This window comes from Pinus tabuliformis, chromosome 3_1, assembly GCF_031772625.1.
Source record: "Pinus tabuliformis cultivar Carrire ecotype Pingquan chromosome 3_1, CPIR1, whole genome shotgun sequence".
Classification (NCBI taxonomy): Eukaryota; Viridiplantae; Streptophyta; class Pinopsida; order Pinales; family Pinaceae; genus Pinus; species Pinus tabuliformis.
In genome coordinates this window covers 224,418,460-224,444,273 of record NC_142301.1, presented here as the reverse complement: position 1 = coordinate 224,444,273, position 25,814 = coordinate 224,418,460, and the positions used below count along the sequence as shown (strand labels likewise).

At 40.2% G+C, this 25,814-nt stretch overlaps 1 protein-coding gene across 1 annotated transcript in view; it reads right to left on the bottom strand.

The window, feature by feature from the left end:
• Positions 1–7,892: 7,892 nt before the first annotated feature.
• LOC149186606 (RPA-interacting protein A) overlaps positions 7,893–25,814 on the bottom strand; it is a 328,511-nt gene continuing 310,589 nt past the window's right edge. The window contains exon 10 of the mRNA XM_089409394.1: positions 7,893–8,286. Coding sequence (XP_089265520.1) covers positions 8,125–8,286 — 162 coding nt within the window. The 3' untranslated portion in view covers positions 7,893–8,124. The remainder of the gene's footprint in view (positions 8,287–25,814) is intronic.

Below are 25,814 nucleotides of genomic sequence, written 5' to 3'. Positions count from 1 at the left end.
GAAGTTAATAGGGAAGAAGAAGAATCTCACCATGAAGATGAAGGTCCCAATAAACCTATTGTGGTCATCCCCGAATCAAGAAAGAGACCTAATTGGTTGAAGTCAACACTACTTGATGCAGAAGGTCATGGAGCAACTCAGGGCTCATTCAGGGAAAGCAAGAAGCCCAAACAATATTCTAGGTATGCATCCTACATGAAAAAACTAATAGATGCAAAGCCACCCACTTTTGAAGACACTGTCAATCATCAAGAATGGAAGGATGCCATGAATGAAGAATATCAATCTCTAGGTTACATGAAATGGGAAAACGGGTATGAGTTTCCGAAACGGGAACTGATACGAAACGCAACCTCCCCCAATTTTGGAAACGAGGAAACGCGAATATATATATATATATATATATATGTGTGTGTGTGTGTGTGTGTGTGTGTGTGTGTGTGTGCAATCATAAAGCATATATGATACATTCTAATTTATTACATTATGATAAAATTGTCAATTGTCAATGCATAAACTATAAGCCTCTAAATTTACATCACATTTACTCATGAATGATCACATAATGAAAATAGAAATATTCAAAATCAACCACGAGAAATTTCTAATTTCTTGTCTCATGCTTGATTGGGAGTCTCCTCCTACATAGTCGAACAACCTTAGTGATCTTGATTAAATACAAGTTTCATACCCTAGTACCCTACATGCTTTCATTATTGGGAGTCTCCCCTGCATAGAGGGCTTGGTTCTCTTGATTAAATACAAGTTCCATACCCTAGTACATGATAAAATCCAATGGAAACATTGCAATCCCCCCAATCTTGAAATCTTGAAAAACAGATAAGTCTGCTGGATTTTGAGTGAAATCTAAAATTCTACTTTCTCCATATGAAATCCAATGAGGGTGAAACCACTCTCAAACATCCTGAGTCATCTCATGGTAATGTTAAAAATTTAAGTAAAAGGATGAAAATGAAAAATAAAGGAGAATATTACTTTTACTTTAAGAATTTAACATTACCATGAACTGCATATCAACAATAGGGCAAAAGTTCACTTTTATAACTTTAGACAGGCATCTAGAAGCACCTAGAAGTCACTAGGATAACCTAAAAATAAATTAGAAAACAAATTAAAAAAAAAAAAAAAAACACAAGTAAAAAGTTGGAATGTGAGTCATACGGCCATGAAACGCATTTCCGGGCGTACTGGCCACGTTTCAGTTTCGTGAAATGTGGCAGTATAGCCTGAAACGCGTTTCAACGTTTCGTACCCGTTTCTGTACGGAAACGCCCCCTTGCCCTACGTTTCTTGCAACATAGATCAATCTATAATGAAGAATGGAGCTTGGGAGATCGTGCCTAGGCCCGATGACAAATCTATGGTAACTTCCAAATGGATCTATAAAATCAAACATGCAAAAGATGGAAGTATTGACAAGATTTGTGGCTATGGGTTTCTCTCAACTTGAAGGCATCGACTATGAAGAGACATTTGCTCCAATAATAAGGTATACAACTCTACGTTCATTGGTCTCTTTGCTAGCATTGACAGGATGGAACACCCACCAAATGGATGTCAAACTGCGTTTCTGAATGGCACAATTGATGAGGAAGTCTATATAGAGCAACCCTTGGGATTTGAAGTAGAAGACAGAAAGGCATATGTTTGAAGATTGAAGAAGGCATTATATGGCCTCAAACAAGCACTAAGGGCATGGTATGCTAGAATGGATGCATACCTTCAGAGGTTAGGCTTCACGAAGAGTTTTGTTGATCCGAACCTTTATATTAAGGTTGTGAAGGGTGAACCAGTGATCATTCTTCTGTATGTAGATGATCTTCTCTTGGCAGATGTAGAAGGTTTTATTGAAGAATGTAAGAAGCAATTAGGAGCAGAATTTGACATGAAGGATCTAAGGCTGATGCATTACTATTTGGGACTAGAAGGCAAGGACTTGATGATGAGATTTATCTAGGTCAAGGGAAGTATGTGATCAATATGTTGAAGAGGTTTGTTATGATGGATTGCAAACCATTGACAACTTCGATGATCACAAACTTGAAAAGACTAAGGAGTTCTAAATCGAGCTCGGAAGATCCTTCCAAATATAGGCAACTGGTTGGCTCACTGATGTACTTGGTGAATACTTGACCAAACATATGATTTGTAGTAAATGTTCTCAACCAATTCTATGTGGAGCCAGAGCATGATCATTGGATAGCAGCAAAACATATTCTGAGTTATCTGCAAGGAACCATCCACTACCGCCTGAAGTATGATAGAAGGAATGATGTCCAACTAATTGGATATACAGATTCTGACGAGGGAGGCAGTGAGCAAGATGGGAGCACTACAGGAGGATGTTTCAGTTTGGGATCCTCCATGGTCTCATGGATGAGAGAAAAGAAAGATACAATTGCTTGAGTAGTGTTGAGGCTAAGTATATTACATCTTGTGAAGTAAGCAGAGAAGTGGTCTGGTTGAGGAAGTTGTTATCCGACCTATTTACAAGAACTATTGACCCTACTGTGATACATTGTGATAAAACCAATTGTATATGATTGTATGAAGACCTAGTATTTCATGGAAAGATAAAGCATATTAAAAACAAGTATTGCTAAATTCGGAAGCTAGTACAAGACGGTGTATTGCAGCTAAAGTATATCTCCATTGATGAACATGTAGTTGACATATTCACAAAATATCTTCCTAATAAGAAGCTTGTGTATTTGAGAGACAAGCTTGGTTTGGTTAATATATCCTCCCTAGTTGAGAGGGAGAGATCGGCACATCATTCTTGTCTTCACTTGGGAAGACAAAATGGAGAATTGGGTAGACATTTGACATCCGATACTCTCTGAGGATGCGATAGGGCATCCGAGATGAGAGTAGTCTAGACCAATATTCTTTGAGGATTGGTTATCCAAGATAATAATAGTCCAAAGTTCATACTCTATGAACACCCAGGTGGAGTATGTCCCTCGAGAGACAAATATTACAGTGTCTATAAATCATTGGTCTCACCATCATTGTGCTATGATCTTGTGGAGATATAGAGTTGTTAGTCAAGACCTTGCTATGTGACAATGTTGGTTGGTATGATGCTGTTACAGATGGGTTACCAATCCGACTCTTCTTATGAGATCTCTTCAAATTGAGAATGGCCATGTACCATGTATGAATACCTCCCTAGTTAAGAGGGAGTGCTGAAAAAAGTGTAACTAGGTTTGGTCTTCATATAGATGAAATGTACTTTTGATTCTTGTAAAATGTAAAATGAAAGAAAAATTATTATTATTTTTTTGGAGTATGGGTTTCACAGTCAAGGTATTTTATTTTTTAGGTCAAGCATCCATTGAGTGTTTCTAGGGTTTTTCCTAGGTCAAGAAGTCAAAAGGGTCATTGTCATAAGTTGAAGACCCCATTGGGCACATTGTAACTTGTAAAGAAAATTATGTCTTAAAAACTGTTCAGATGCCCTCCAAGATCAAGTCGCCTTGGCAACTAGCAAGTCAGCCTAAAAGGAAAATCCATGTCCACCTTCAAGAGGCTATATATAAGAGGGAACTCGTCCTCCTTGAGATAGATTCACTCATCTCTTATTCTAGTGAAGAAGCAAGAAGAAGGCATCAAAGAAGGAAGAGGATGAAGAAAATATTTGTTTGGGTTATTTCTCTCTCACACATGCTAAGGAGAACTAGGGTTTCTGCAACAAGGCCTAGGGTTTCTATCTTCAAGTTTGATCTTGGAGAAAAGGAGACAAGTAGGTCAAGTGAAGGTCACCAAGGGTAATCCTCATGCTCCTGAAGTGAGGGAAAGTCAAGAAAAGGTCAAATGAGGGCTCAAAAGGCATATCCGAGCTCACATGTGTGGCAAAAACAACTACTGGGGGGCTGAAATTTCAGATCTACAGTGGAGGCCGAAATTTCTATAGCTGGAGGTCAAAGAAGCACTACTAGAAGGGATTGATTGTGTTTGACAGGATCAAGGTTAGCACATCATCTATAGAGGTTGGTCTTGGTCTTGGAGGGTTCTAAAGTCAGTGTTAAGGTCTTGGAATTTGTCAATTGAAGAATCTATAAGGAAGAGAAGGGATTTCTGGGTTTTCCTCTCAAGTGGAGAGGTTTTGGCCCTAGCTTGCAGCCTATATTATGTGTTCTTGTTCTTCTGGTATTGGTAGCTGTTTGATGATACACACATTTAATAATAAGTAACAAATCTAATAAGTAAAAAGACATCACAAGCAATTATCAAGTAAAGAGAAATCTCTATCATCATTTCCCTTTACATTTCTCAAAAGAGACGAATCCAATGCAATGAAAATCATCAAATTCCAAGTTGTCTTTGTAGAGATATTAATTTTTAAAGTTGTGGAATGGGCTTGGTTAAGTTCAACCTAGTTGTTGGAGACCTTATGACAACTAGAGAAGCCCTCTTGGAAGAATTTGATGGAGCCCTTGTATTATGTATAAATATAAGGTCGAGGAGAGTCATTTAACACATCCCATGAGCAACATTTCATAGAGATACAACTACAAGAGCAACCACAGTCACTTGAAGACAAGGCGTGGAGATAAATATAATTGTTGTGGGTTAGATTGGTCTCTTATGTAGGTCCGAGTAGAGGAGCAAGCATGCCGCAACTCCTATGTGGATTATGGGTTGATTTGGAGTGACCTATGTTGAAGAATCTAGGGTGATTAGAGTTAATGTGATTCTTCTTAGCATGCTAACTATTTGTGAGGTATTTTAACTTTTGCTTATTAGCACAGTGTTCTCTTGATATCATTAGTGTGTGTATTTCTTACTTCATCAAACAATTACCAAAATACAAGAGACAAGAACACAAGATGTTGGATTTCTGCCAGGGCCAAAACCTCTCCCTCTTAGAGAGGAAAACCCGCTCAAAATTCTTCTTATAGAGATTCCAATTAACGAATAACAAGAACATGACCCTTGACCTATCAAGCCACTCCAAGACCAAGACACCAATCCTCTTCTTACTATTGAGATCATCATCATTGTTGCATCATTGGGGCCATCACTGTTGCATCATCGAAATCTTCATTACTGCTACAACATCATTGTTGCACCCTTACCGAGGTCTTCTTTATAACAACTAGATCATTGTTGCTCCTCCATTCAGATAACACTGAAATCTTCATGCTAAGATATATATCCAAGATCTTATTCATGCTTGTGATTGTGTCTTTATGATTACTTCTATGTTCAAAATATAATTGCATCTTAAGTGTATGCCGAGACTGAGGGTGATCCTCTTCACAAAAATGTTGAGATACTATGCTTGAGACATAGGTATGCCAATGTATTTCACCACACATATGCTATGATCGGGACTGTGTTTTAGCATGCCTAAACAGTGCTTCATAGAGACTGTGAGGAGTTTGAGGCATCACCAAAAACCAAAGAGATCCTTCCATCCGAAAACCTAAACTTCTACACTTATCCAAAATTCCTGTACTCACTATGCCATCCGAAGTTGCAGAGGTATGTCTAAAAATCCTTCATTGTAATTCTGAACTACGCACCTATTTATAGTGGTCACAATGAATTGTTGTGTCTCCATATATGAGCTAACTTGACATTTATATATATTTTGAGGCCGACATGACTGCGTTTTACATTGTTTTGCTGGTTGCCTTCTTTTGAGAGGATTGTGCTTGTCTTGGAGGGTTGATCTAGACTCTAGGTTGACACATATACATTTATATATGCTCAAGAAGAGCTCTTTAACATTTTCTTTGACTCTTTGACTTTCCTATAGCACTTCAACATGTGCTAGACTTATGTAATGAGCAAGAAACTCATTTAATAATTTACAAAAATAATATTTCTTTTCTTTTACAAGTACAAAGATCAAAATTACATTTATGAAGACCGAACCTAGTTACACTTTCGTCAACACTCCCTATTAACTAGGGAGGTATTCATAATGGTACTTAGTCATTCTTAATCTGAATAATTTCTCATAAGAAGAATTGGATTGGTAACCCATATGTATAGCATCATATCAACCAACATTGTCACAGTGTAAGGCCTTGACTAACAGCTCCATCTCTCCACGAGACCACGAGCTACAATGCTGACGAGACCAATGATTATAGACACCTTCATCATTGTCTCTCAAGGTACATACCCACCCGGATGTTCACTGAGTATGACCTTCTAGAACTATTCTTATCTTGGGTTCCCAACCCTTAAAGAATATCGGCCATCTGGCCTACTCTTATCTTGGACGCCCTACACATCCTCAAAGAGCATCAGATGCCAGATGATTACCCAATCCTCCATTCTTTCTTATAGAATGTTCAAATGACGAATTCCAAGACCTAAGACCCTCTTCAAAGGCCCCTCCAAGACCAACTCAACTTTCCTTCTTAATGAACCTTTCTTTTCTAAGTCAGCTTTCAGTAACTTAGACCTAGCAGCTTCTTGCAACTTCAACCTAGAAACTTCCAACAACTTCGACTACCCCAACAACTTCTTCTACAACTTCGACTTCCCCAACAATTTCTTCTGCAACTTTGACTTCCCCAACAACTTTTGTAATTTCGGTCTAGCAACTACTTTAGAAACCCTAACACGAGAGAGAGAGAGAAAGGTCCAAAACTTCGATTTCACTTCTCTTCTTCTTTTCCTTGATTTTTGTCCTTTTCCTTTGTCTTCCAACTTCTTTCTTGAGGAGATTGAACTTACTTCTTGCTTGATTGAATGTGTCTTCAAATGAAGTTGAGGTTCCCTTATATATAGGCTTCTTAGGAGGTCAAATTGTTGTGAATGAGGCCGACTTGATCCTTTTTGTAGGCCAACTTGTTTGACAAGGTCTTGGAGGGTCTTTATGACACTTTTGATTTTACAATTTTTTTTCTTTACAAGATACAACATGTCCAAAGGGGTCTTACATGTATGACAATGACTCTTTTGACTTCATAACTCTTACAACAAACCTAGAAACACTCAATGGGTGCTTGACCTATAAATAAATTTATATTGAGCATGAAACCCATGCATAAAGAATGACAATAACAAATTTATTTTCTCTTTAATATCAAATATATAAAATCATGATTACAATAGACATTATGAAGACCGAATCTAGTTACACATTTCAACAACTTAGTGATATGCACAACCTGCATCAGCACATATGCATGGTCATGTGCATGCAAATATGGAAATTAGCATACAAAGCTGGAAATAATTTGGCATATATTGATCTTCAACTCTTTTGATTATGCTCAAGAGTCTTAATATTATTATACAATAGCCATTTCTAAGATTCTAATGGTTTTCAAAGATATTGCACGCAGAATATTCTCTGTATTCATTTTTTTCTACTTTGTTACAAAAGGTTTGACCAGAGATTTATATTCTATAAAAGATAAATTATAGCTCTCCGTCTGCATAATTTAGGTTTACAATAAAAGTTCAAAAGTTTCACACACTACATTTCATGAACTAAGAAAATATTTCTAATTGACATTCTACAAAAACAATGAAAAAAAGGATCCTACACTGATTCACTCCCCTCTCAGTGTAAGCATAAGTTCAACCCTCAAACCAACATAATTTCTTTTTAAAAATTTGAAGAGATCGCCAAAACCAGACAATAAAATCTAACCAGCAGTATGATGATCTATGCCATTGTTATATCACTATTCACAGTACACTGGAGGAAAGAGAAACTATCTGAAAGTTATATCATGTTATGATAAAAATACAATACATGTTCACAAAACAAAGACTAAAAAGCTTGAGAATCAAATGAAACGTTAGTGAAGGAGAGAACACAATAAACTGTACTTAGTGGTATGCACCACTTGCATCAGCACATATGCATGGACTTGTGCAATATATGGAAATTAACATACAAAGCTGGAAATAATTTGGCATATATTGATCTTCAACACATTTGATTATGCTCAGGAGTCTTAATATAATTATACATCAGCCATTTCTAAGATTCTAATAGCTTTCAGAGATATTGCACGAAGAATATTCTCTCTATTCATTTTTTTTCTAGTTTGTTACAAAAGGTTCGACCAGAGATTTATATTCCATAAAAGATAAATTATAGCTCTCAATCTGTATAATTTAGGCTTACAATACAAGTTCAAAAGTTTCACACACACTACATTTCATGAACAAAGCAGATATTTCAAATTGACTTTCTACACAAAATTTTGGTTGGGCTTTACACCCTTTGCCATGATGTTCTTCCAAGACATCTGAAAGACGTTTCTGCAAATCTAGTAAATCGACCTGGTGCAGAGATAACATCCAAGAGGTAACTAAATTGTCTTATAGCCAAATTATAATAATAGATAACTTCACAAAAGGACATGTGATTGACAATTTAGGTACAATTAATAATTTCTTCTAAAATTATGTTCAATTTCTTAAAAGAAACTATTCAGCTTTTGCCATCCACATGAACAATATAAGATTCTATTCAGAAATCAAATCCTGACCATTGCATCTTCTCTGTATGCCATAATCAAGGAAAGTGGCAATCGTGCTCAGCTTGAAAGATTACATTTTATGGATATATACGAAGACAAGGAAGCCAGGATATTCTCTGGTGATCTGTACGAACAAGAGCTAAATTTTCCAGCGACTGGCTGCTTGTATTCTATTTTCCTCAACATAATCTCAGACTCCAAAATATTCGTTCTGGCAGAATGCATGATTCAGAAAGGATGCACTGGCAGTATATTTCTGAATGCATATCTGCTTGTATTTGATCATGCCTTGTATTTGGTATTTTTTCAATCAATTTTCAACAAATAATATAACATATGATCATTTTATTGATGTCCACAAATGAAAAAGGAATAGATTAATAATATAACATATGATCATTTTATTGATGTCCGCAAATGACAGAGGAATAGGTCAATCGGATTAGATACTACCATCAGTGCCCACTAGACTATGGTAGTGTCCAGAAAACTCTAGAGGCAAGAAGGTTATCCAAATATAAGAGATTAAAATAACAATAAAAGAGAAGAGCATGAGCTAGGTAACGCATCAGAGACCTAACCCTTTTTCTACACTTTAAAACAAAAAGAGAGGAGCATGAGCTAGGTAAAGCATAAGAGACCTCATCCTTTTTCGTATGCTTCAAAACAAGTTGATTAAAAAGTAACTGATGAATTGAAGCCACTTTAAAACAATGTTAATATTTGGGATGAAAACAGAGAGCAATTAATAATTATAACAACTTCTCGATGCTTCCACATTTGAAAGTCATCAACTACAAGTTCTCTCTTAAATCATTTTAACAGAATGGAAGCAATTCATGGCATTAACCTGAGTTTGGGGAGCCTCCTTGATTTCAGCCATTTTGAATTCAATATTACTCTAAATTCTTCCACTCAAAGACAACACATAAATAAATATCCCAACACAGGAAACATGTGGAAACATGAATCTATATTAAAAGACTCTATTGTTGAAAGCTATGGATTTCAGTCGTATTTATGTGATTTATTTCAAAATAGTTGGTATAAGAGATTTCTTACCACTTAACCAGTTGAAATGATAAGTCGTGAAACCACCACCATCAGAATCATTACTCAGTGGGGAGCCTGAATATGTAAATATCGTTGCCATGCACCAACTGCTAAATAGACAGTTCTTAGATTTGGATGAAAACAACACCATTGGACTCAGAACACAATGGGGAACCTGAATGTATAATCAGACCTGACATGCAACCATTGCTAAAAATAAAAGGTCCACGAAATCTCATAAAAGTATACTCATTAAATTAGTCTTTTAATAAGGAATCCAAATTTGTGATCATAGTCGACATGCAAGCACTGCCAAAAGTACAAAGTGCTTGCATGTCGCTCGTGAGTAGCTCACTAGACAACTTTTGTGGTCATCAATTGGACATTAATAAATTTTCTTACAAGTATTCTATATCTCATTATCTCTAACATGAGTCCCCAGGAAAAACTTGATAAAAATAGAAAATGCCATGCATGTAACCCAGAAAATCTTCACCGGAATCTTGAGCTTTAGGACCCTAAATATGTGATCCATATTGGTGTATCATCCCTAGAACTCTCTCTCCCACAAAGTAGGGAAACTACTAAAAATAGCAACTCTCTCCAACCAGTGCAATAAATGTATCTAAATCATTACTAAATAATCTTATAACTAGTCATTGTTAGTTTTTGGTAGCACCAGAAGTGCTCTAGCCTTGAAAATTGATGGAAAGGCTAAGGCACATGAGTTCTAAAGAACCCGGAAACTGTTTGGTGAAATTCCACCCAGATTGTATTTTATTAAAATAATTAATATTTTTAATGGGGTTCCTAAGTCTAAACTTAGGAAAATTAAAATATTAAAAGGTATTAATCAAAATATGGATGAGAATGGTCTAGAAGGCGGATCAAGTCATGTTTTAATCTTAGCCATTGATTAGAAATTTAATCTTGTCCGTTGAGACTCAACATGAAAAGTATAAAATGGAGACTTGGAGTCATTTGGAAACACACACACATAGATTGAGGAAATCAATTTTCTGAGGTGAGAAGTTCTCAAGAGGAAAAGTGATTGGGGAGATCTTGCAAAAGCTGAGGGGCAAAAAGAATTCGGGAGAAGGACTTTTCGGAAAATATAGAACAAAGAGGCGGAGAGAGCTTGCAAAGATGCAAAGCAGTAGCCGGGAGAGCTAATGCAGAAAAGCTACCTGTCACACAGAATCCACAACTGCCGAAACTGTCGGAATAGCCGAGAGAGCTGATGTAGAAAAACTGCCTATCACGCAGATTCCAGAACTGCGAGAACAGCCGAAACTGTCAGAACTGTCAGGAACTTCCGAAATAGCCAAGAGAGATGGCGCAGAGGGCAGAGAAGGTGATGCAAAGCCAATGCATAAATAGTTGGGGTTAGCCAGTCTTGTGCCGAATCAGCCGAAATTCTATCGAGTGAAGTGAGGTAAAACTCACTCAAATTTTCCACCAGTATTTTCTCTGTAAAAGATTTCTAGCTGAGCATCCTAGATTTGTATTCAGATATTTCTCCTGCATAATAATAAACCCTCAAAGCTGTTTCACCAGTTTTCCCGCATTGGGTTTTTCCGGGGACTATTGTGTCAAAAAATAAGTGTGTCCTATGTATCTTGTTCTTTTCTCTGTTTTCTGTTTCATTAGATCAATATTTAATAAGTGTAGGTTGCAGAAGTAATTTGCTTCAATATTTAGAAGAATAACTTGATGAATGTAATTTAAAAATCAAGTAGGTGAAGTAGATTCAGATTTGCTGCAGTAGGGGTTCCTTCAAGTCTAGGAATTTTCACATGGTATCAGAGCATTGATTTTGAAACAGGAAGAGCAGATCCAGTGCTGAGCAGTGAGGCCGAAAGCTGCACTTGGTAGAAATTCAAATCCCCTTGAAGGGATTGCACAGTCCTTGCCCGGAAGCAAAGACTCCGAGGAAATCTCTCTAAGAGAGTCGACAGAGAGGTACGATTTCCAGTTCGTGAGTTTGCAAAGGCAGAGTGAGTAATGCAGAGCCTCAGTGCAGTGCTTGAAGGGCACAATTTCTGCCAGGGCAGAAATCCGCTAGAAAAGAACGAAGACACGTAGAAGGGGAATTTTCTCCTCGAAGAACTTTCCACTAGAAAGTTTGAATTTCTCACTTGTTGAGCAGTGCTAAGCAGTAACTAGAGGAGTCAGTTTGACAACAGGTGAAATGGCATCGCATGGGCTCAGGACAGGTTGGAAGGAGTTTCCAACTATGTCATATGGAAGACCTGAATCTTAGTTGTTCTGAAGGAATATGATCTCGAGGCCTACGAAAATAGTGTTGTAGTTGTTATTGCTAACAACGATAAGAAGAAGAAGTACAAGGCCGAGTAGGGGAAGGCAAAGAGGCTCATTCTCGATGGAGTTTGAGATCATGTGGTCTCACACTTGCAGGGCAAGGATACAGCCCGAGAGATGTAGGAAGTGTTGTCTTCTTTATATGAAGGCTCTTCCAAACAACGAAATATGTATTTGGAGCCGAAGTTGCAGCGAACCTTGAAGTAGAAAGGAGAAGGGGTGAACCTCTATCTTCAACGTCTTCAGGACACCAGAGACCAGCTTGCTGTAGTGGGGTCCACTCCTTAGCCAACCGCGATGGTGAGGATAGCCCTAAATGGAGTCTCAGATGAGTGTCAAGTTTTCGTCCAAAGCATATTGGGCAGAGAAAAACTACTTTCATGGGAGGAGATGTGGGCAGCTCTTCAACATGAGGAGTTAAGGAGGGACCTAGTGAAGGTCAACCTCAGTGGCAACAATGGGAGTGGCACAAAGACGAAGGAGCAGGAGGAAAACGAAGCTCTAGCATTGAAGGGGTAACAGAAGCCGAAGCGAAAGGACATTTCGAAGGTGAAATGTTTCAGTTGTAGCAAGATGGGCCACTATGCATCCCATTGTCCCTTGAAGAAAAATAACAAGGATGAGAAACATGATCCTAAGGCTTCTTTAGCAAAGATTAACGAGAATGAGTTTTCCACGAGTGCCCACGCATCTCCACAAGGGAGATGGGGCGACATTGAGCTATAGTCGAGAGGACTACATGTGGGCAGGATCCTTGAGGAGTCCACCTCTTGGATCAATTCCTTGCTATGGGAGCCCAAGTTTCAATAGTAGAAAGATGGATTCAGTGTCAAATGATGCAGTGGATTGTTTGGAGGATAGATGCAGTAGCTTGGGACTAGAGACTAATCAACGCAGAGCAAGGTTGGCAACAGTGCAGTTGGCATAGCGCAGAAGTCAGCAGCAGTGCAAAAGATTCAGAGGGCCAGAGACTAGTAGCAGTCAGATTCCAACATTCATGGCATTAAGCTGAACACAGTTAAGTTCAGTTAATTTTGGATGTTTTTAGTTGCTTCTCTCAGCCACTGAGTTGCAGTGCGAATGCAGTGTTAGCAGTGGCAGTGCTAGCAACATAGCAAATGCAACATTTGAGAGGGAGTTGTAGTACAGATGCAGCAGTGGCAGTGGTAGTGTCATGGGCAGCAGTACAATAGTAGCAGCAACACAGTGTTGGTGGCAGCAACAGTGCGGAAAGGAGGTGCTTCAGAAACAAAGCAACATGTAGGTGGACATTGTTGCTAGAGAACTTTCCTCGCTAAGAGGGAGTGTTAGTTTTTGGTAACATCATAAGTGCTCTAGCCTTGAAAATTGGTGGAGAGGTTAAGACACATGAGTTCTAAAGAACCCAAAAACCGTTTGGTGAAATTCCCCACAAATTGTATTTTATTAAAATAATTAATATTGGTTCCTAAGTCTAAACTTAGGAAAATTAAAATATTAATGGGTATTAATCAAAATATGGGTGAGAATGATCTACAAGGAAAATCAAGTCATGTTTTAATCTTAGCCATTGATTAGAGACTTAATCTCAAACATTGAAGACTCAACAGGAAAAGTATAAAATGGAGGGTTGGGGTTCATTTGGAAACACACACAGAGAGATTGAGGAAATTGATTTTCTGAGGTGAGAAGTTCTCAGGAGGAAAATCGATTGGGGTGATCTTGCAACTGAGGGGCAGAGAGAATCCGAGAGAAGGAATTTCTGGAAAATACAAAACAAAGAGGTGGAGAGAGCTTGCAAAGAGGCAACGTAGTAGCCGGGAGCACTGACGCAGAAAAGTTGCCCATCACGCAGAATCCAGAACTGTCGAGAATTGTCGGAACTCCCGGGAACTGCCAGAACAGTCGGGAGAGCTGACGCAAAGGCAACGCAGTAGCCAGGAGAGATGACGCAGAGGAAATGCAATTGTCGAGAGAGTTGACGCAGAGGCAACATAGTAGCTGGGAGAGCTGATGCAGAAAAGCTGCCTGTCACGTAGATTCTAGAACTGTTGGAACAACCGAAACTGTTGGAACTGCAGGGAACTACCAAAACAACTGAGAGAGCTGAGGCAGAGGGCAGAGAAGGTGACGCAAAGCCAGAGTAGAAATAGTAGGGGTTAGCTAGTCTTGTGTCGGATCAACCAAAATTCTATCGGTTGAAGTGAGGTAAAACTCACTCAGGTTTTCCGCCAGTATTTTCTCTGTAAAGGATTGCTAGCTAATCATCCTAGATTTGTATTCAGGTATTTCTCCTGCATAATAATAAACCCTCAAAGTTGCTACACCGATTTTCCTACATTGGTTTTTTCGGGGACTATTGTGTCCAAAAATAAGTGTGTCCTATGTATCTTGTTCTTTGCTCTGTATTTTGTTTCATGAGATCAAATATTTAATAAGTGTAGGCTGCAGAAGTAATTTGCTTCAATATTCAAAAGAATAACTTGATGAATGTAATTTAAAAATCAAGTAGGTGAAGTAGATTCAAATTTGTTGTAGTAGGGGTTCCTTCAAGTCTAGGAATTTTCACAATCATCTTGGGAATCAACCCCCAACCTGTATCTGTCATTATCTCTGAACCTCCAGCATGATGAAATGTGCTAGTATTTAACCCTCCAAATTTGCAAAGGGCAAATTTAGGGGTTAACAACACTCCAGGTCTAAGGCAACAATGAAGCCAACCACCACTATCACGTTAGTGGCTGTTCTTTGTTGTTTTGTGAATGGATCAGTGAAGCACTACCTGCATAAGACCCACGAGTACTAGCGGGTCTTGGCAGGTTGTATAGTGAGTCGGGTCACTCACATAGAACCCGCGCTTAAGACACTTCCTCGACCAAACTCATATTAAACCCGTGTATTTGTATAAGACCTACGGGTTTGGCATAAGACCCACGCATCAGACCCTTATAAGACTAGTCAAACCTCAGATTGCAATTTTTTATTTTATTTTTTCTTTTCTTTTTTGGAAATGAGGTGGAGGAAAAGGGAAATTGGAGGCAAGAAAGCACTTGATAAGCACCTCTCTCCCTTCCATTTGTCATTCACTTGTCATTTGAGTGTTTGGCTTATTTCTATGAGTGTTGAGTGACTCCATTGCATAGTGAAAGAACTCCTGAAGGGGGCTAAACGAGGCTAAAGGAGGCTTCATCATATCAGACCCAACTTCAGGTAAGCTTCATGAACCTTGTTTGAATGTTTTCCATGTAATTTTTTTAAAACTTTTTGTATTCAATTTAATTTTTTTTTTGGTTTTCAATTTTTTTTTAACTTGCAAATTTTTTTGGGTTGAGGAGGACTACTTCCTTAGCCCGCAAGGCCCAGTGGCTTTGTCAGCCACACAAGGCTATTGTGTGGCTGAGAAACTCAACCACAGGACCCTACGAGCTGAGGAGGGCTCACAAAACAAGTGCAACCAAAGGGCAAAACCAATTTTATTGGATACTACCGATCTAGACTCTGATTGGGTTGTGGAGGAGGAGTCCCTTGATTTGAGTTGGCTTGATGAAGAGACTGAGGATCTCTCTAGTTTGCCATCTCAAATGGAGACTTGAAATACACCTGCCTCACAGTTGCTTCAGCCTTCCGATGTTAGCATTAGCTCCACGAGGGCTTATTGTAGGTGTGGTCGTCCATGAGTGATGAGACTCAAGATTGTTATGAGACACTTATTTATCATTTATGACATGTATTTGAATTTTGAACTCGCTGGCATTTTTTATTTTAATTATGGAATCATGATTCCTTTTCTTATTCAGTATCTAAATGTTTTGCTTACAAAAATCAAATATGTTATGTTGTACTTTTATAGATATGAGATGATGTTATGAATTATTGCATATATTGTGGTTTTTATAACTTATAAGGATTGGAATTGTCATTAGTTTCTTTTTTGTGCTTAAAATTTACTATATTTTAAGGTTTTTTTGCATTTTGATGAGTCTTATACAAGTTTTATACAGGTCGTTCCCGAGTCTTATACAAGTCGATGAGTCAATAGCTAGACGAGTCTTATATGAGTATGAGTCATGCAAGATTGGTATGGATATTATCCCCATAAAGGAAGCTTCCCCAATAGGCCTCAAAGATTAAGTAACCCAAGGAATTTCCAAGCTAAATACCCTTTTAGGAACCTGTTAATTAGAAACCCCAAAAATGTATTCAATAAGGTGTGAAATTTCTTTGAAATTGTAGCAACTGGAATTTATTCTCCTAATTGATTAGCAATTTAATTTACGACAATTAACGAATAAATCACACTGCAATTCTTCACAATAAAAATAATGACGCGGAAGTAAAATCATGAGCTGAAAAATAGATGCACACACATAAAAATGACACAATTATTTTGGACTGAAAAGTACTCGAGAGAAAACCCGAAGGAAAAACCAGTGCAGCATATGAGGGTTTATTTTATTATGCAACAAATTTGGAGAATTACAGTTGTTGGCCTTTCTAGCTTAGCTCCAACAATTTATCTAAACTAGGAAAGTTACTTTTTCCTCACAAAGACTGGATCTAGCCCTCCTCGACAAATTCACACTTCCTAGCCTATTCGCTCAACTGCACTGGAAATGTGCACTATTTGTTGTAGAGAACTCAATCTGCCTCTGGATCACTTCCAGATGAGTCGCCCTACCTCTTCTTGCCTGTGGATCAAATTTGCCCCGCTTCTGGAATGTTGATCTGGGTTCCTACACTTGCTATAGAGATCCTGCACTCGCACTTTTTGGGTAATTGGCAACTCGCACTGTATAATTTCAGCCTCTCTGTCGGTCAATTCAACCTCCCTTTCTTGGATCTGGAATCTAGAAAGCTACTTGAGAATTTCTCTTGAAATTCTCCCTATTGCAACCCCTGAATTTCTCTAGCTTGTATTCTTCCCTCGCTTTATACCGCGCACTGGGAAACTCGCACTACCTTGGCTAACTCACTCTCCCTCTTGTGTCATTCTTCATCCCATCGACTTGCTCTTATAATCTCTCGTTGGAGCATCGCCGACCAAGATCTATGATCAATGGCTAAGATCATCTTAGACTTAATCCACGTCATTTTCTGAATGTCTCTAGAGCATAAGTAGATCTCCTCAATTAATTCCTATTAATTAATCCATTTTCATAAGTTAGACTTACACATTTTTAATCATTGGTCAATTAATTTAATTGAGTGGTCCCTCCGTGTTTTCTCCCAAAACCTTTTCTGGGTTTTGGAGCTCTCGTGTTCCTTAGCTTCTTAGACAAAAATCGAGACTAGAACACCTGTCTAATGCCACCATATCATCCAAAAAAAAAACACTCCCTCTTAGCAAGGAAGGTGTTCTCCACTATACCCATCTGTTCTCTGAAATAGATGAACTTAACTCTCCCTAGAGCTTTCGTGAGTATATCTGCAACCTGCTACTCTGTGGGAACATGTTGTAGTTGGACTGATCCACACTACACACAATCTCTAATCAAATGGTATATCATATGTCTATATGCTTCGACCTATCATGAAACATTGGATTCTCAGAGTGCTTGATGCAACTCTGGTTATCATAATAAATACTGATCACCTCCATCTTCTGATTGAACAGACTCACTAGCAACTTCTAAAGCCAAATAGCTTTGCATGTGGCCATGTACTATGCTTCTGCAGAGCTCAGTGCCACAGACTTTTGCTTCTTGCTACACCAAGACACAACCCATGATCTAACGTTGAAGAAACACCCAAATGTGCTCTTCCGATCCATTGAACTGCATGCCCAATCTGCATCAGTATACCCAATATCTTGAAACAATCACCTCGAGTATACCTCAACCCATTTTCAACTATGTCGCACAAATATTTATGTATAGGCCTCAATGTTGTCCAATGCACTCTCTTAGGTCCCACCATAAACTGACTGAGAGTGTTGACTGCAAAGCAGATATCTGGCCTAGTGTTGACCAGATACATGAGGGAACTGATGAGTTGTCTATACAAGGTTGGGTCAATGTCGTCATCCTCTGATGCACCAATATTCCTCCAGTTCATAATCATAGGCGTAGACATAGGCCTACAGTCCTGCATCCTAAACCTCTTTAGAATATCTATAGCGTATCTCCCTTGACCAAGGAAGATCTCCTCGTCCCTTTGCCATACTTCCAGTCCTAGGAAATAATCGATCAGTCCTAGATCCTTCATGTTAAACTTTGTTGTTAGGTTCCTCTTGCAGTCTTTTATGAGCCTTGATGACCTAGTCAGAAAGAGGTCATCTGCATGCAACACTAGGATGAGTGGATCTGTGTCACTCTTGACAAATCCCATTTTCTGCAAGTGGCTGTCAATCCGACCATACCACACCCTGGGAGCTTGTTTGAGCCCGTATAGAGCTCTCTTTAGTTTGCACACATATGTGCCCCTTTCATGTGTCTCAAAGCCCTCTAGTTGTTTAATGTATACTTCCTCCTCTATCACCCCATTCAAGAAGGTTGTCTTGACGTCCATCTGGTGAATCTACCATCCCATCTCTGCTACTAGAGATATAACGGACTGGATGGAAGTATATCTGGCAATTGGGGCGAAGGTATTCTCATAATCTATGCCTTCCTTCTGCGCATAACCCTTTGCCACGAAACTAGCCTTCCATCTGTAGCGTACTTGATCTTATAGATTCATCGAGAGACCACAATTGACCTATCCATAGGTCTCAAGTTTCAACACTACCTCTGAAACATCGTTAGTCATGATAGAGATGTACTCTTCTACCATGGCATCCACCCACACCTGATGTTGTCCGGCCTCTTGATAGCTAGAAGGTTCAAAAACCTGTGCCACCAATGTCTGGTACCTGTTTGTGTTAAAATTGGCAACTAGAGCCAAACTCCACATGGGTCATCTTATTTATGGCAACTGGTATTTTTCTTGGATTCCTCTCTCCAAGAGGTGTAGGATTGATCTAAAGAACATCCGATTCTAACATGTACAAATGAAGTTATGAATTTCGTTTGATTATGGTCAAATTGTCAAGGTCGGCCAGCAAACTTATGTAGGTTGAGAAGCCCAACAATCACGTCTATTCATTCTCAACATTACATATAAATAGAAGGTGACTTAGCCTCATTTGGACACACTCATTTTCACACTTCTCTCTCTCTCCTAATTGATTGGGTACAGATTTTTGGGCCTCTCTTCTCTCCACACATTCGAAATTTCAGGAGAGCGAAATTTCAAGAGGCTAAAATTTCAGGAGGCCAAAATTTCAGGAGGGCGAAATTTCAGGAAGCTGAAATTTTAGGAGACCGAATTTTTGGACAGTTTGACCAGCATTCACTGTAGCTAGGGCTGACGGAAGGTGGGTTGTTTGACCAGACTTTGACTGGGCTGAATTTGACTGTTTTGAGGATTGTTTTATCTTGCCGTTTGGAGGCCGAAGTTGACTGAAGTTGACCGATTTGTTGAGGGTCAAATCTGCCCTATTGACTAACATTGACTTTTCTGGTTAGGGCACTTTTGTTGTTGTTATAAATTATCAGATTTGTAAACTGTACTCTCTCTGCTAAACAATTGAAAACTAAAAGAAGATTTGATCAAGTGTTTCCCCACATTGGGGTTTGTCCCTCACTAGTGCCACATCTTGTGTCCTCTTGTCTTGGCTTGTCTTCTACTGTTTATGTCTATGTTCTATCTGTGTTTTACTATCATGCTGATGTGATTGCTAATCTGAATATTGATATTGGGCTAATAAAGAAATTGAAGTAAATTTGCTCTAAAGCATAGAACATACCATTGTTGCCTAAAATTAACATGGTATCAGAGCTAAGGTGAAGACAAAGCCCAAGCAAGAGTGAAAGAGCAATCACCAAAGACAGTTGGACAAGGACAAAAGGTTCAATGGGTTCCTCATCCTACTTCCCGGCTGAAGACAAGCTCCATGATAAATTTGACTATCATGGATGGAAGATGTCTCTTGATTTGACCTTGGAAGAAAAAGAAGTGATGGACTATGTGTAGGTAAAATCCCTAAACCTCCTTCACAAACATCGGCTGCTGCGAAGACCAAGTACAATAGGGCTGAAATCAACACAAAGAAGATTATCAAGGATTCCATTAACAAGCATTTGGTGGCCTACATGTTCGAATTGAAGACCTCCAAGGAGATCTACGACAGGTTGGTCGGCATGTTCAAGGTTAGTAATGCTAATCAAATTCTATTTCTCAAGAATAAGTTGAAGGATATTAAGAAGGGTAAGGACGAGGATATTCAATCCTATTTCTTGAGGATTACTGAGATCAAGAATAATCTACTCTCGATTGGAGAAGTCATTCCTGACAAGGAACTTACTCTCACCACCCTTGGAGGACTCCCACCTGAGTGGTATGTATTTAGAACCACCATCCTCAACAATGATCGAATTCTAGGGTTTGAAGAAGTGATGTTGAGATGCATTCAAGAAGAAACAAGAATGGTGGAGCAAGAAATGCCTTCTAATATAACCCCACTGCATTCTCCACGCATGCCAAAAGGAGAAATAATGCAAGGTCTAAAGGTCATTTCCATGGAAAGCCTAGATATAAGGGAGGAAGGAAGGGCAGGTGCTTTGTTTGCAATAAGTTTGGCGACTATGCAAGGGAGTGTCCAAATAGAAGGAGCACATCGCATGATGATGATCACAAATTACAATCATTCTAGAGGCAACTTCAACAACAACGATCAAAGGAATGGCAAGTCCAATGGCAAAGGAAAAAGGAATGCGAGACATCAAGGAAATCGTCGACCATCCAAGAAATCAAGGAACTACAGGTATGAAGAATCAAATGTTGTTAACAATAAGCAAAAAGAGTACTGTCTTATATCGACCCTCTCCACTACCTCTCCTCCGGACACTTTGGGAAATTCGCTGGTTGATAGTGGTGCCTCAAGGCACTTCACCGATACAAGGAAGCCCTCTCTAATATGATAGAAAAGGAGACAAACTTGGAGATCATCCTTGGAGACGATGCCACCTATCTCGTGAAGGGAGTAGGGAATGTTACCCTTCAATTGAATCAAGGTAACACTATTCATTTGCAACAAGTACTATATGTACCCGATCTCAAGAAGAACCTAGTGTCCATTTCAACCATGGTGGACAAAGGATTCAAGGTGGCATTCATCAATGGAAAGGTACGTGTTTGGAAAAGAAATTTTAAAGATGCTTTTACTCTTGGATTCAAGTTTGACACTTTGTATCAAGTTGGAGGAAGTCCATTGGGAGCCATGTCTTGCGACACATCTCTACAATCTGAACTATGGCACCGAAGGTTTGCCCATCTTCATTATAAGGCCATACCCGATGTGAGACAGATGGTGACAGGTATGCCCGAGTTCAAAGTAGAGCATGAAGGTGTATGTCTGGGATGTGCCGAAGGAAAACTTACAAGGGGACCATTCCCCTCAAGTAATAGCAAGACCACAGATATATTGCAATTGATCCACTATAACATATCTGGTATGATGCCCGTAAACTCTTTGGGAGGATACTTATATTATCTCACCTTTACGGATGATTATTCTCGCAAGACCTGGATCTACTTCTTGAAGAAGAAGGATGAAGTGTTCACCTGGTTCCGACACTTCAAAGCCTTGATCGAAAACCAATTCGAAAAGAAAATCAAGATATTGAGGACTAATAATGGGACCGAGTACGAATCCAATGAATTCCAAGATTATTGCAGAGAAGTTGGCATTAAGAGGGAGACTACAATGCCGTACACTCTTGAGTAGAATGGTGTGGCTAAAAGGAAGAATCACTCTATTGTAAAAGCAGTTCATGCCAGGCCTTCCAAAGTTCCTATGGGTTGACATTGCAAATACCACCGTGTATGTTCAAAACCGATGCCCTCATCAAGCATTGGACTCCAAGACTCCCGAAGAAATGTTCACTAGTAAGAAACCCAATGTCTCTCATTTTAGAATTTTTCAAAGTCTCATATATTTTCATGTGCCGAAAGAGAAAAGAAGCAAATTGGGTGCATCTGGGAAGAAAGGAATCTTTGTGGGCTATAGTGAAAATTCTAAGGGATGTAGAATTTATGTGGTTGGTCAAAAGGAAGTTAAGATAAGTCATGATGTCACCTTCGACGAAGATATGGCCCTTGGGAAGATCAACAACCTTCCCATCCCAAGGAAGGACAAAGAAGTTGGCACCGGAAATCAGAGTGCAAAAGAAGACGAAACGATGCCTGATGTTGATGAACTTATGGATCCTATTGATCCTCCTCCTCATGAGCCCTCCTCCTCCAAATGGAGACCCTCATGGCTTAGGGAGACTCGTAGATGCCCAGGGACAAATTGCACCAAGGGGGACTTTCCGTGAAAGCAAGAAGCCGAACTGTTATCAAGGATATTTGACCGCCATGAGCACTATCATTCAAAATGAGCCTTCATCATTCAATAAGTCGTGAAGCATCAAGTATGGAAGGATGCCATGAATGAAGAATACGAGTCAATTATGAAAAATGATGTCTAGGATGTGGTCCCTAGACCCCGAGACAAATCAGTTGTCACCTTTAAGTGGTTCTACAAAATCAAGCATGGAGCTGATGGAAGTGCAAAAAAGTTCAAGGCTCGCTTTGTTGCTCGAGGCTTCTCTCGAAAGGATGGTGTAGATTACGATGAGATATTTTCACATGTTGCTCGATACACCACCATCCGCTCGATCATAGCCCTCGCTGCCTCGCAAGGATGGAACCTACATCAGATGGATGTCAAGACTACTTTCTTGCATGGTTCAATCAAACAGGAAGTCTATGTGGAACAACTTGAGGGGTTTGAGGTTCATGATCGGGAATCTCATGTATGCAAGTTGAAGAAAGCCCTCTATGGATTGAAGCAAACACCTCGAGCTTGGTATGAAGGGTCGATAACTATCGGATGAAGCTGGGATTCACTAGAAGTGAAGTCGATCTAAACCTTTACTTTAAGGTTGAAAATGACATGTTGAAGTTTCTAAATTTACTTAGTTTAGAAATCCTTCATGCACTTTTTCTGATTTATTCCTACCCACTTGTTATTTTTCTTTAACAAGTTATTTACAAAGTAAATACTGAAAATAAACACCAGTGCATGCTCAACATATTATAGATCAAATACTAAAAGAAACAAGAATAAACACACCACATGACACCATTATTTTTGGACCAATGTCCCCGGAAAAACCCAATGTGAGAAAATCGGTGCAGCTATATGAGGGTTTTCTTATTGAGAAATATCAAAGTACAATATGGGTGTCGAAACTGGCATACCCAACGAAGAATTTCCTTAGTAGCTATACCTCACAATTTGAGAGAAATCTCCTGGTTGATACCCTGGAAAATCCTTCCAACAGCTCAGCACAAAACTGCTCTGCAACCCCAACGTCTGCCCAAACTGGATTGCGTCAGTCCCTCTCTGTCTCACGTTGGCCCTACGTCAACCTTTCTAGGCCTGCGTCAACCACAGGAGGCCCTGCATCAGCTCTGGGAGCCTCTGCATCAGCTATGCTGGCCCCTCTGGTGCTCTGCGCAGCACTTGGTTGCCTCTACGTGGCCCTGCATGAGCCCTTGTTGGGTTTGCATCACCCTCCTTGGCTACTGCGCTGCTCTCCCGACACAATCTCTGCCTTCTCTATTTTTCTGTACTCAATGCCCCTAGCTACTCTCCCGATCACTAATCCTATCTCTCTTAGCAAACCCCTCTCTAGAGAAGAGAATGACTGATCATCTGGTGTACTCTCCAAGTGACCTTCAAGCCTCCTCTTATACTTTTCATGTTGACATCTCAATGGCCGAGATTAAGTCCCTAATCAACGGCTAAGATTAAATCTGGCTTGATCCATGTCTTCTGGACCACTCTAACACAGATTCATATTAATACCTCCATTTAAAAATATTAATTATTTTAATATCTCTTGTTTAGAATCTACCCAAACCCTTTCTGGGTATTGGAGATCTCATGTGCCCCAACCTCTCCAACAAATTTTGTGGCTAGAGCACATCCAATGCTACCCCAAATCAACACTCCTTCTTAGCGAGGACTGTGCTCTAGCAATACTCCTCACTGAGTATTACTCTGATCATCCGGCATCGGTACTTGCGCTGATGCTAGCCCTTCCTACCCAACTCTGCGCTGCTACCCATGGTTCAACCATTGCCACTGTTGCATCTGTACGACAACTCCCTCTGCATCCGTGCTGCTGCTAGTCCTTTCTCCCAGCACTGCATCCGCACTGCACCTCCTCTCATCATGCTGCATCGTGCTGCCCACTGTTGCACTGCAACTCAATTACTGAGAAGTAACTGATCTCCCAACTGACCTCCCTATTGGGCTAGAAACACCCACTGATGCTGAAGCTCCCTCTGCCGCTGAAAAGTGCTCCCTCTCTTTGACCTCTGCGCTGCTGCAACACCTCCCTGCATCTCACACCATTGCACACCTCTTTGTGCCTTCCTGCACTGGTGCAACACTCCTATGCCTCTCGCACTGCTGCAGCCCGCTAGCTCTGCGTTGTTTCGGGACTCCTGCACTATAGCTTTCTCTGCCACTCCATCTGCATCCGTCTCTACCTAACTCAGCCAATCCTACTACTCCTCGTCGGGGCTACCATAGCAAGGTCTAATCCAAGAGGTTGGGTACCTCAAGGATCCTGCCCCTTATCGCCTGTAGTCAGCCTGACTACAGCTCGATGTCTCCCCACTTCCGCTCAAGTGGCGTGTGTGCACTCATGGCATACTCATCGTCTGTCAAAACATCCTTCTCTGCCCGTGTTGGCGCTATCTTAGTCTCGGAAAACTCTCCCTTACTCTTCTTCCTTGGGCACTGGGTCACATAATGACCCATCTACCCATAGTGGAAGCACTTGATCTTGGAGAGATCTTTCTTCCTCTGCTTCTCTCGCTTTCCCTCGGATGCTAGGGCCACATCCTCCTCCTCCTGCTTGACCTTGATCCCTTTGCTGCTACTACCTGTCTTCGATTGACGTCTGATCTCTTCCTGGCGAAGAGCTGCCCACATCTAGTCCCAAGGTGGGAGAGTCCCTCTACCCAGGATACTCTGAACAAACACTTCCCAATCTTCTAAGACAACATTCAGGGCTATCTTCACCATAAGCTCCTGAATCGGTGTCACTCCTATAGCAATTAACTGGTCTCGGATCTCATTCAGTCCTCTGAGGAAAGTGTCAATCGATTGACCCTTCTTCATCTGATACGACCTCATCTGGTTCTCAAGCAACATTCTTCTCTACATAGAAGTATGTTGGTGCAGGTTCTTGAGAGCCTCCCACATCTCAACTGCCATTTCCTTCTTGACTATATGTGGTACCACATGATCCTTGACCCCGTCAAGGATAATGCGCTTGGCCCTCGCCATCGTCTCTTTGTACTTGTCGTTATCATTGGGGTCGACTGGGATAGCTATAACCTTCAAGGCGAAGTTCTTGACAAGATTTCTTTCAAGCATTGATAAGATTATGGCCTTCCAGACTGCAAAGTTCGATGCTCCGTCCAGTCTATCCTGGTCTCTTACCCCGTGTAGCGCCATGACGCTCCTCTACTTCCCTCTTGGAAGTTCTCTGTTCAACTCCTTTGAGTCTCTACTTCCTGTCTGGAAGTTCTCTTTTGGACTCCCTCTAAGTCCTGATTTCCCTCCTGGAAATCCTTCTACTGCTTGTTGAGATGCCCCCTGCTCTGATCGTCTTGTGCAACTGCACTGCTAATCCAGGTTCCTCGACTAGAAACCCTCATTAACAACTCCTCTTGCCCTGCTTTGTCAGGTATTGTTCTAACTACAGTACCTCACTAGCTCCACTCTACAATATTCATGCAGCCTTCTAGACCCCAGCAACTACCTCTCTGTGAACTGCGTCAACCCCTAGGATGCCTTGCGTCAACACTCTAGCCCTCTACGTCAGCAACGCTGGCCTCTCTGAGGCTTTGCGCAGCTCCCGACTTCTT